Source organism: Limulus polyphemus, unplaced genomic scaffold (genome assembly GCF_000517525.1).
Source record: "Limulus polyphemus unplaced genomic scaffold, Limulus_polyphemus-2.1.2 Scaffold921, whole genome shotgun sequence".
Classification (NCBI taxonomy): Eukaryota; Metazoa; Arthropoda; class Merostomata; order Xiphosura; family Limulidae; genus Limulus; species Limulus polyphemus.
The window spans coordinates 137,896-150,667 of record NW_013666531.1 but is presented as its reverse complement, the minus strand read 5'-3'; the positions used below and the strand labels follow the sequence as shown (position 1 = coordinate 150,667).

The following is a 12,772-nucleotide window of genomic DNA, read 5'->3' as shown; positions in this document are numbered from 1 at the left end:
TCCCTATGTACATTACACAAAAGATGGAGGATTCTATCCACTGTCTAATTACTGCCGGGATTCCCTATGTACATTACACAAAAAATGGAGGATTCTATCCACTGTCTAATTATTGCCAATATTCCCTATTTACATTACACAAAAAAATGGAGGATTCTATCCACTGTCTAATTATTGCCGATATTCCCTATTTACGTAACACGGAAGATGAGGGATTATATTCGACGTCTAATTACTGTGAATTAATGCTTATCATCTAACATTTAGGGTGAGTTTGATCCCAGCGACGGACAGTGCAGATAGTGAGTGCATTGCGCAGCTTTGGGCTAAAATAAAACAAACAAATATTTTATTCTTTTTTTTTTACAAAATATAAAGTGTCTTTTTTCACCTTGTCCCTCAGGATCATTCCTCTGCAAATTTCAAAGTTCTATTTGAAACATCCGAAGGTTAAACTTCTAAGCTGCGACAAATAAATGCCGTTAATTTTTCTCCTGGTCTGGTCAGGTTTGTTTCTGTTTAAAATTATTCTAACGGATTCGTTGTTGATTGGCATAGCCTTTTTGTCAGAGTGTTAGACTCGTCATCTGTGGGTTCGAATCCCTCACCAAATATGCTTGTGGGGAGCGTTATTACGTAACGATCAATTTCATTTTACGTTGGCAAAAGAGTAGCCCAAGGTTTGGCGGTAGGTACTGACTTCTAAATTAGAGAAGGCCAGCTCGAGTAGCTTTACGCGAAATAAAACAAACAAACCAAATGAGCTCACTACTGGGCACACTTTCGAGTATCCTTTTGGAATAAACAAAGATAAAACTTTTAAATCTCAACAATTAAAAGTTAAAGCTGTTTTTCTAGTTTACCTGTGATGACTCAATTTTGTGTAAAGTTTAATTTTTTTAAGTGTCTCTTCAGAACACCTAGAACTTAAACTACTAAATTGCAACAAACAAACCGTTTTTTTTTATTTATAGTTAGTCTTCTCATGCTCATTGCTGGGCAAACTTTAAAATTTCTCTTTGGAATACACGGAGGTTAAGCTTCGAGACTGCTACACGTTTTGTTCAGTTTGTTTGTTCTTGCTCACTGCTGGGCAAATGTAAGTAATGCTTCTCGTGTTTCTTATCTGAGAAGTATTTCTATGTTTATGTAATAAAAAGAAAAAACTTCCATAAACATCCTGCAGGAAATCCTGGTAAAGCATGTGAAGATAAGCCTAAACGTACGGTTATTCCAACAAGTTTCATCTAGAATTATATGTTACCTATCAAGATAATTATTACTGAGAACCTCAAAACGTTTATTAATAACCAGCTTCTGAAGTCGTTTATTTACATTACTTTTCTATTGAGAAAGAGGCGTGTTTCTTATCATAATGGTCTCACTGGATAAAATGTTGACTGGGAAGGTCAAGTATAGCAACTCTGGGAACAAAATATCAATCAGAGAAGCACTTAGCGGAGAAAACATGCAGATCAGTTAAATACAGATACCCCGAGGCTATAAAAACATGCAGATCAGTTAAATACAGATACCCCGAGGCTATAAAAACATGCAGATCAGTTAAATACAGATACCCCGAGGCTATAAAAACATGCAGGTCAGTTAAATACAGATACCCCGAGGCTATAAAAACATGCAGGTCAGGTTAACTTCAGATACCTATTGGGTGTGTTACTTGTTTTCTTAGTTTTGTAGGTAATGTTGAATCTATTGGGTGTGTTACTTGTTTTCTTAGTTTTGTAGGTAATGTTGAATCTATTGGGTGTGTTACTTGTTGTCTTAGTTTTCTAGCTAATGTTGTATAAAAACAGTTGTTATTTGTTTCCTGGAAACCTTAGTTTTGCAGGTAAAGTTGTACTAAAACAGTTATTCGATTCCTGGATATCTTTGTTTTATGGGTAATGTTGTACTATAACAGTTGTTATTCGTTTCCTGGATGTCTTCGTTTTGTTGGTAATGTTGTACTATAACAGTTGTTAATCGTTTCCTGATATCTTTGTTTTGTTGGTAATGTTGTACTATAACAGTTGTTATTCGTTTCCTGGATGTCTTCGTTTTATTGATAATGTTGTACTATAACAGTTGTTATTCGTTTCCTGGATGTCTTCGTTTTGTTGGTAATGTTGTACTATAACAGTTGTTATTCGGTTCCTGGATATCTCTGTTTGGCAGATAATGTTGTTCTAAAACAATATTTACGTATAGTTATCATCAATTACAGAAGAAATGTATAAATCAAAAATAAATTAAAATTCACGTAAGAAACTACTCTAAACACTTAACAAAGCTATCTAACATATATATAGTGCTACCTTAAAACATGGGTCAGATTACCGTTATTATTGCAATACCTCAACATTAAAATATAGCTTATACTCAGCATATCAGAACTGGAACACCACTTGACATGATATGCTAAAACTGGATACAGTATAACACTGTTCAATCAAAACACAGTTTAACATAAAACCTGAAGGTTGAAATACAGTCTAAAAACAACATCGCAGTCTATATTGGTTTGTAACGCTTATACACAAGTATGTATATAAATTTTTATGGTTATATGCACGTTATTACTAAACTACATTATGTAAAGAAGGGAGATAACTAAATGTACCGTCTTTTCCTGAGATAGTTTCACCTGATATTGTTACACACGTCCGAATTTGGTTTTAGCCTAGTACAGACTCTTTGTCTAGGCTAACTCTTCATCTACTAGAGCTCATTGAACGGTTGATGGCTGTTCATCTTATTAAACCTAAAGAAGAACCCAAACTGCCATCAATCAAATGACCTGTGTGACATAATGATTGAACCAGCACTAAAGGATGGGAGATTCAGATTAGATGGAACGTTGGTTGATGGCTGTTCATCTTATTAAACCTAGAGAAGAACCCAAACTGCCATCAATCAAATGACCTGTGTGACATAATGATTAAACCAGCACTAAAGGATGGGAGATTCAGATTAGATGGAACGTTGGATGATGGTGATCGATGTGAATCCAAGATTGTAGAGGATGCAGGGTTGTCAAAGTAGTCACCATGTGGATGTTTTGGTGAAGGTGATTTTCAGGACTGTTCTTTAACCTGGACAAATATTTTCTCGGTTTATGACTTGGAAGTATGATACCTGCTTAACACCTTCTTCCATCTTCTGTATCTTCCACGTTTTCCTTGGTGATTTAGCGTTTTTCCAATCAACATATAACTTTCCTTAAATGTTTCCGGAATGTGCCCTTCATCCCACAATTTCATTAACACTTTCTACACCAATCAACCACTTAATGTTTTTTAATGTCGTTTATTTCTTAGCAATTGGTAGGATGTACAGAAACATAACAGGTGGAACCTCTTCCTCGAATGGTAACTACAGCAACTCATTCTGGAAAATTCTCATCCAATGTCAGAGTTTCTGGTACCATTAACCTCTATTCTAGTTAGAGAGACCCCAATATGTAGTCATTGGTGATGTTAGAAGGTCAGATTGTAGTCATTGGTGAGGTCAGAACGGCACGTTTTAGTCATTCATGATGTCAGAAGACCAGTTTCTAGCCGCTGGTGATTTCAGAATGCCGGTTTTTTGATGTTAGAAAGCCAGGTTCTAATGAAGCGTGAAGTTCAATGTCAGGTCCTAGTCACTGGTGATTTTAGAACGTCAAGTTCTAGTCATTGGCGATGTTAAGATGTCAGGTTCTAGTCATAGATGATGTCAGAAGGCCATAATTTATTCATTAGTGATGTTAGAAGGCCAGATTTTATTCATTAGTAATGTCAGATGGCCAGATTTTATTCATTAGTGATGTCAAAAGTTCAGGTTCTAGTCATTGGTGATATTAGAAGGTCAGGTTCTAGTCATTGATTATGTCAGAAGAGCAGGTTTTAATAATTGGTGATATCAAGAGGTCAGGTACCAGTCATTGATGATGTCAGAAGTTCAGGTTCTAGTCATTGGTGATGTCTGAAAGCAAGGTTCTGGTCAATGGTGATGTCAGAAGTTCATGTTCTAGTCACTGGTGACGCTGGAAGGTCAGGTTCTATTCATAGGTGATGTCAGAAGTTCATGTTCTAGTCATTGGTGACGCTGGAAGGTCAGGTTCTATTCATAGATGATGTCATAAAATCATATTTTAATCATTAGTGATGTCAGAAGCTCGGGTTCTAGTCATTGGTGACGCTGGAAGGTCAGGTTCTATTCATAGATGATGTCATAAAATCATATTTTAATCATTAGTGATGTCAGAAGCTCGGGTTCTAGTCATTGGTGATCTCAGAAGGTCAGGTTCTAGTCACTAGTTATGTCGGAAGCTCAGGTTCTAGTCGTTAATGGTGTTAGATGTCTTATTCCCATAGCAGATCTGTCTGTATGATTACAGATCTTTTGATACTGGTGCTAATTTAGGCCCAACAGCAGTTCCGTCTATGTGATTATAAATCTCTTGATTAAACACAAATTGCAATAGTGGAGCTAATTTAGTTCCCATACAACTCCGTCTATCCCATCCTGTAGCTCTTGATTAAACACAAAGTGTTATATTGGTGCTAACTTAGGTTTCATAGCAGCTCCACCTATGTGATTATGAATCTCTTAACTGAACAAAAAGTGTAATACTAGTGCTAATCTAGGCCCAACAGCAGCTCTACCTATGTGATTATAAATCTTTTAACTAAACACAAATTGTGATATCGGTGCTAATTTAGGCCCAACAGCAGTTCCGCCTATGTGATTGTAAAATCTCTTGACTAATCACAAAGTGTGATACTGGTGCTAATCTAGGCCAAATAGCAGCTCCGCCTATGTGATTATAAGCTATCCGTCAATCAATAGAACAAGTGATGCTAATATTTTTGGGCCGGGAAAGTCCTAGATGCACCTAAGAAAAGGATTTGATGATGACTACAGATATGTTACAATTTAACAGTGGATCTCTTTAAGGAAAAGTCCTGATAACAAATGTTCGGGTGTAGTAGTACGATTCCTATTACCATATGAAAATATCACAGCCTGTCCGATACTTGTCAAGAAGTTGGTTTTACCTGAAAATATCACAGCCTGTCTGATACTTGTCAAGAAGTTGGTTTTACCTGAAAATATCACAGCCTGTCCGATACTTGTCAAAAAGTTGGTTTACCTGAAAATATCAGAGCCTGTCATACACTTGTCAAGAAGTTGGTTTTACCTGAAAATATTAGAGCCTGTCTGATACTTGTCAAGAAGTTGGTTTACCTGAAAATATCAGAGACTGATATTTTTAGCTAAAACCGATTTCTTGACAAGTATCGGACACAGCCTGTCTGATACTTGTCAAGAAGTTGGTTTTACCTGAAAATATCAGAGCCTGTCTTACACTTGTCAAGAAGTTGGTTTTACCTGAAAATATCAGAGCCTGTCTGATACTTGTCAAGAAGTTGGTTTTACCTGAAAATATCAGAGCCTGTCTGATACTTGTCAAGAAGTTGGTTTTACCTGAAAATATTAGAGCCTGTCTGATACTTGTCAAGAAGTCCGTTTTAGATGAAGATATCACAGCCTGTCTGATACTTGTCAAAAATTCCGTTTTACCTGAAAATATCACAGCTTGTCTTACACTTGTAAAGAAATCGGTTTTACCTGAAAATATCAGAGCCTGTCTGATACTTGTCAAGAAGTTGGTTTTACCTGAAAATATCAGAGCCTGTCTGATACTTGTCAAGAAGTTGGTTTTACCTGAAAATATTAGAGCCTGTCTTACACTTGTCAAGAAGTTGGTTTTAGCTAAAAATATCACAGCCTGTCTGATACTTGTCAAGAAGTCCGTTTTACCTGAAAATATCCCAGCTTGTCTTACACTTGTAAAGAAATCGGTTTTAGCTAAAAATATCACAGCCTGTCTGATACTTGTCAAGAAGTCTGTTTTACATAAAGATATCAAAGCTTCGATACGTAAAACACACAGTTCTTGTGCAAAAATTTTAAATAAAATTAATCACATGAGACATCAACTTTTTTACTTGCTCAATAATTTTTTGTAAAGTTTAAAAAATATAAGTTAAAAACTTTAAAAACTCTACATGTTTCGGTGGAAATAATTCCACGAAGTACACATGAAGTTTCTTATAAACCTAATGTACGTGTATAATTAGCATGTTTTTACAATGGCGCCATTTACAACAACGATTTCCAAAAATTTACTTTAATGGATCCTAGGCCTAAATCTCTATTTATATTCATTTTGTTTTTAATCATTTCTAAGGATTCTCTTATGTTTAGTTCACCTTTTTCTGTTACCTGTTTAAGTATTTTTACATTATTCCAGTCAATAACATGTGTAGAATTCAACACATGTTCCGCCAAAGCCGATTCACCCTTTTTAAATTTATCCACCGCATTTTGATGTTTTTTTATTCGTCCCTGTATTATTAATGTATAAAAGATACTTATGTATGCGTGTAGTTTTGAATTGTCCTTTGATCTACACACCTAACTTATACTCGGGAATATACCGGGTTATTCTTATTATTATTTTTATCAGAATTCATAACTTTTTGATTCAACCATCTTCATTCAACTCATTTGATTTTAAAATGCCTAAAACAACGCTCTAACGTTTGTTACACTGACTGTGATTGATCGAATGTTTATTTTTATACTATTAACACTTCCAATCAATCACACTTTGTATCAAACACTCATAAATGAATTTTCACACAAATAAAACGGTTTTCAAATACTGCATTTTAAGCTGTAAACGGGTGGTAGTAGTATTTTTTCTTTAATACTAATGTTTTAGTGTATTTTGTACAAAATATATGTACTTCAAAACATGTGATTGAGTGTTTGATTAAGGCACAAGTACTTGAACCAGTAAGTTACTTTAAGTAATAAAAAACAGAAAATTACTTGCCTGTTTGAGCACAACAACATAGATCTTTGCGTAGAAAAATGCCATCAGCAGTGTCGGATAAACGATAGTCGCGAAATAAAGGAACACTAAAAATTCATACTTCATGACGTTTGTAAAGAAACAGCGGCCACCGGGCTCTAATCCGGAATTCCACCCAAAGAGCGGTAAGAAGCCGATGCAATTTCCCAACAGCCAGCAGCCTAGGATGATCGCAACCACTCCGCGACCGGTCATCTTTCGACGATAACTGAAAGGGTGAAGCACGGCCCAGTAGCGATCCACAGATACTGCCAAAAGATTTAATATGGAGATGGTACACAACACCACCAGAAGCGATAGCATGGTTATACAGCCGCTGAAACTTCCCTCGGGTAGGCCTAACTTTGTAAGGATAGCCGATGGGACTCCAACTAGTCCGACCAAAAGATCCGCCGTCGCTAAACTAAAGATGTAGAAGTTAGTTTTTTTCCGAACTCGTTTGTCCAGTCCGAAAGCTATCATCACTACCATATTTCCAACAACGGCAATTACGGCCACAGTCAATTCCAAAAGTGTATACGCGACAGGCAACTGACCAACGGTCATGTTGATTTTTTTAACGCAAAACGGCAAGTTACTCAGCTCAGACACCTGGTGAAATATAGCAAACTATACAGAGTAAAGACCTTGACGTTTTATCAAGTTTCTTGCCTTGCAACTATTGATTTTCTATCCAGAAACAAACCAAAGCTAAGCTAAACAGACGCATGCGCACTTGAAGAAGATACCAGTTAATTATATAAGCAGATGGTTTATAAGTTACAAGTGTAAATACATTACTCATAAACCTTACCAGCCTCAACTGAATATACAATTAGAAGACGTCTATATATATTTAAACGTAAGTATAACCTTTAATTAGCGAAACGTTTGCTAGACAATTTTTAAAAGCAGTTATAAAAATAATAGTATGAATTTATAAAATCATCAAATATACGTCATGTTACCTTTTATGTGTCAAAAAAACAACAACTACTGAATAAAATTAGACATTTCGTTTGCACATTAATCTCTTATAAAACCTTGAAACTGCTTGGTCTTTGAAATTTGAATTACAAAACATAACAATATTAAAAATTTACAAAAAAAAAACGTTTGTAGATCAGTTTGACTTGATCTCCAAGCAAAAAAATGTTTTCTCCTACTCATGAAGCCCCCCCCCCCAGTGGCACAGCAGTATGTCTGTGGACTTACAACGCTAGAATCCGGGTTTCAATACCTGTGGTGAGCAGAGCACAGATAGCCCATTGTGTAGCTTTGTGCTTATCTTCAAACAAACATATTTTGAATGTTTTAATTAAACTAAAACATCTATATTCGACATTCTCCTCAAAGAAATGTGACAACAAAACAGAAACCTAAAGATGTTACAAGGCCTAATTCCAGAAAAGTTAGCCCTGTTTATCATCGAGATAAGTTTACGAAAGAAGCATAGTTTAATCAACTCTTTCGTAATAATTACTGAAACGCATTATTTCATGCCAAAATATTTATACAACACACACATCCTAGTGTTCATATACGAGAACTTGTATGTGACACAACGTACAACATTTCAAATATGAAACATTTGAAGGGAATGCCTGTTCTTTCATGCAAGTAACACATCCCACTGTTCCAATCAAGAAAATACCTATAACACGCATCACAATATTCTACAGACAAATATCTATAACATACGTTTCAGCATGATATGGAAGAAAAATATGTATAATACATATCTCTCGTTACATAAAGAATATCTATAATACAAATTTTTCCTTTCATGAGGGCTATCTTTAGAGCACTTCCCATCGTTCGATAGAAAAAGTATCTATATAGAACATATGTCATCGCTTCCTGAAGCCCCCAGTAGCACAGTGGAATGTCTGCGGACTTACAACGCTAGAAACCTGGTTTCGATACCCGTGGTGGGCAGAGCACAGATAGCCCATTGCGTAGCTTTGTGCTTATCTTCAAACAGACAAACGCTTCCTGAAACTTATATCTGTATAACGTTACAGAAATGGGCTCTAAGTGCTGTAAAAAAAGAAGAAAAAACTCAATTCTTACAGCTTGATTAAATTAACAGAAACTATAACTTTATTAATAAATAAAGAAAAGCTTTCAAAGGAGTGTGGTATGTAAGTATACTACATTTTCATATCTACTGGTATTAATATAATATTTACTAGCTTGAGTGCCCGTCCCTTGGACTGAAGTTATGTAAAGTCATGATTAATGAAATGTTATCTTAGGACATATAAAAGTTGCTTCCCTTACATGTAATTGTGAAAAAAAATGCCCATAAAAACTGCAAAATATGAAACCGCAAGTTTGCATGTATCTCCGCATGGACCCAGCAAACCTACATGCCAAATTTGGTGAAGATCCGTCAACAGGGACGAAGTAGTGGTAAAAAATGCAAAAACGTCCATAAAAAACCGAAAATACAAAATGCAAAACTAAAAGTTTGTATGTATCCCCGCATGGACCTAATGAACCTCTATACCAATTTTGGTGAAGATCCATCCAAATCCTGCAAGATTACATGGACATACAACAGTCAGTACTATTATAGGTATAGATTCTGAATTTATCATTTATTTTTGAGCATATGCAGTTTTTATATAACACATGGCCAAGAAAGTCGTTAAGTTAATTACGTTCTAGCTGTCTTTGCTCCCTTGTCATTCTCTAGAGATAACACCTGTTCTGACCACAGAGAATGTAGACAGACGTGTCCTCCAATAGTAGGTCACGTGATATCTCTATATTGCAAAGTTCTTTGTGTTTCAATGGAACTGACCTACAGTGGCATAGGTGGCGCTCGCGTCTTAGAGGGACAGTATTATAGAATTTGGTATATAATCTCTATTATATTTTAGTTAGCACTCAAGCTCAAGCCCTCAGTTTTGTAAGCTGAGTTTAAGTCCTTTTTTTGTACATAGCAATATTGACCTTAAGTTTAATCTATAACGCTGACTAATTCTTATTAAACATCTTCATGTGCTCTTAAGAGCGTTTAGAGAGATAAATATATAATAAAGGTGCTGTTCTTTGTCCTATGATTGGGTTTGTTAATTTGAATAGAAATTGTTTTACTGTGTTTTGTACACTTGTGTCTAATCTTTTTGTTTTTTCTCTCAAAGTCAGAGAACTCAGAATTACTTCATAATAAATATGTGTTCAATCTCCTGGTATTATGTGGACCTATCCCATCACTCTCAGGCCTAAGGGAAAAATCAGTTCGACCTGAATATACTACAAAAGCAATATTATAGATAACTATATGGACTCACTGGCTGAACATGCTCCCATAAATACACTGCTAATGCATCACTTTCACCCAATGGGAGAAAAGAGTTATGCTTCCTGGAAATAAACAACTTCAACAAAAGTACATTCTGCATTCTGAGACATCTCTATATTTGTTGTTTTTATTTCAGTGCAAAAGTTGTTATCTACTCTCGATCCCAGAATATTATAGCCTTTAAGATTACTCCAAAATTTAAAGATCTGGGTAAAGATGGAGAAATAAGAAAATGGAACCACTTACTTAATTATTGTCTAAAGTATGTATAGAGCAAGTAGAACAAAATTTATACATAAAATAAACAAACATAATATCATTTTGTTCCTCAATATCCGATTGCGAATGAAGAGGTTGAGTACATTATATTATATTTTGGAGCCTCACCACGTCGTCACAGTAAATGTACTTACGTCCAGTCGTTATCTTTCTGACGACCACGCATCTTGGAAATAGCCTGGCAGCACAGTTTATTGCAAAAGTTTCTGTCTTAAGTCATTCATGTCCAAAGCACACCACTTCTCTCTCCATGATTTATATAATCTATATAATGCACGAGGATGACTATTTCCCAGCACCTCTTTCGACAGTTCAGTCACACAAAAATCAATAGGTGCTGTATCCAGTGAGTTGACCAGTATGTTATTGTATGGAACAGCAAGAAATCCCATTTCATTCTCCAGCTACTTGAGGTATGCAACAGTTAAATGGACATGTTGTGGAATCAGTTTTTGTTACTGTTTCAGATGGAGATCCTTTTTTATTATGTTGCATACTAGTGCCTGGGGCACGTGGACGGCATTTGTCAATGATTATTGTGTTATAATATCCTCTTCTTTTACAAGACGACAAACTATGCTTACCATGTCTGGGGTACTATTTGTTGAATGTCTCTTTCTGGATGGTCCTCGTTCCTCAAGTTAATCCATATTACTTTATTTGTCAATGTCATTAAACACAAGGGATAGTCCCATCTTGGAAATTCTAAATATCCGATATGAATGCATCTTTATAATCTAAGCGTGTGTATACTCTGCATTGAACAGATATGTTACATACTCTACCCAAAAGTGATCAATGTTTAGTGGCATCACACTACTTACGAATGCCAAACAATGATTAAACGTAATTTTGATAGATTTCGTTCCACCACGACTTTATATCGACTGTGAATATCATGTGACTTGCCCATTTGCATATTCAAAATCATTTTAGTATAACGTACTCAATCCTCTGTAATATATAGGCACAACGTTGTACCTGTTGTCATATGGAATATTTTTCATCTATATATAGTCATTCTTTATAGATCAAAAATAGTTTTATAATATCAATGTTTCCTTTAATAATAAAATGATATAACCTTTATTTTTAAATGTAATGAAAGGCTGAGGGAAGAGAAAGTTTACTAAAGAAAGATCAAAATTATCTTCCTATTAATTTTCAGTTAGAAAGATCTGGCAAAAAACGCTTATACTTCTAATCGCTTCAACTATTTCTTTTCTTCTCTGGTAGACATAACTCTGAAGCTCCAAATCTCTGTTGGGAATATAAGATTGAAATATAAATGTGAAACATTGTGCAAAATAAAATATCGAATATATACATATATATAGATCCTAGAATTACAAATAAATGCAAAACATTGTGCAAGTTGAAAAAGCGAGTATAGCTTAGGAATGAAAACAAACGTGAAATATTGTGCAAATTGAAATAGCTAGTATAGTCTAGGATAGAAAACAAATGTGAAACATTGTGCAAGTTGAAATAGCGAGTATAGCTTAGGAATGAAAACAAATGTGAAATATTGTGCAAATTGAAATAGCTAGTATAGTCTCGGATATAAAACATTTGTGAAACATTATTAAAGTTGAGAATATAGCCTGTCTGTTCTTGGTCTTAAAATATGCATAATAAGACGTCTTTTTTGCGTTTGTGTTAAGTTCCTTGCCTCGTATTAAATGATTCAGTTTGAGATTAAGTGATGAAATATCCAAATATTCATTAATGCACAAAGGTATATGTGTCACTGAAAGGTTTAGTGTATAGTATGTGCAAGAATCGTAACTGCTTAACATGAGGAACTCCGTAAATATTAAATGAAAATTAAGATTTAACAATAACTTTGCATGAATCACAGAATAAGAGTAAACTAAAACTAACTATTGATATTTATTTCAAGAATGGGAATAGCGTTCCCCTCAAATCGAGCACTTGTTTGAAAATTATGCTTCAATTGGAAAAGCTTAGTTCAGATGGCTTAAGCACATAGATTTATATACACAAAGAAGGAATAAAACTAAAGAACGATAAAACAACAGATACTGAAATAACGTTGAATGTATATATCATTGAATGCAATCAGTTTTGTTTTTAAAAGACGACCTCCGCCGGTTGGACAGTGGTAAGTTTATTGACTTACAACGCTAAAATTTTGGATTCATTTCATTTTAGAACAAACAAACAAGAAAATATTTGTTTGTTTTGAATTTCGCGCAAAGCTACACGAGGGCTACCTGCGCTAGCCGTCCCTAATTTAGCAGTTTAAGACTAGA

The 12,772-nt window shown here is 35.0% G+C and overlaps 1 protein-coding gene across 1 annotated transcript in view; it reads right to left on the bottom strand.

Moving 5' to 3' along the window:
- Nucleotides 1-7,579, bottom strand: part of LOC106461242 (adenosine receptor A2b-like) — a 29,123-nt gene extending 21,544 nt beyond the window's left edge. Inside the window, exon 1 of the mRNA XM_013921049.2 lies at nt 6,887-7,579. Coding sequence (XP_013776503.1) covers nt 6,887-7,471 — 585 coding nt within the window. The 5' untranslated portion in view covers nt 7,472-7,579. The remainder of the gene's footprint in view (nt 1-6,886) is intronic.
- Between the last annotated feature and the right edge of the window lie 5,193 nt (nt 7,580-12,772).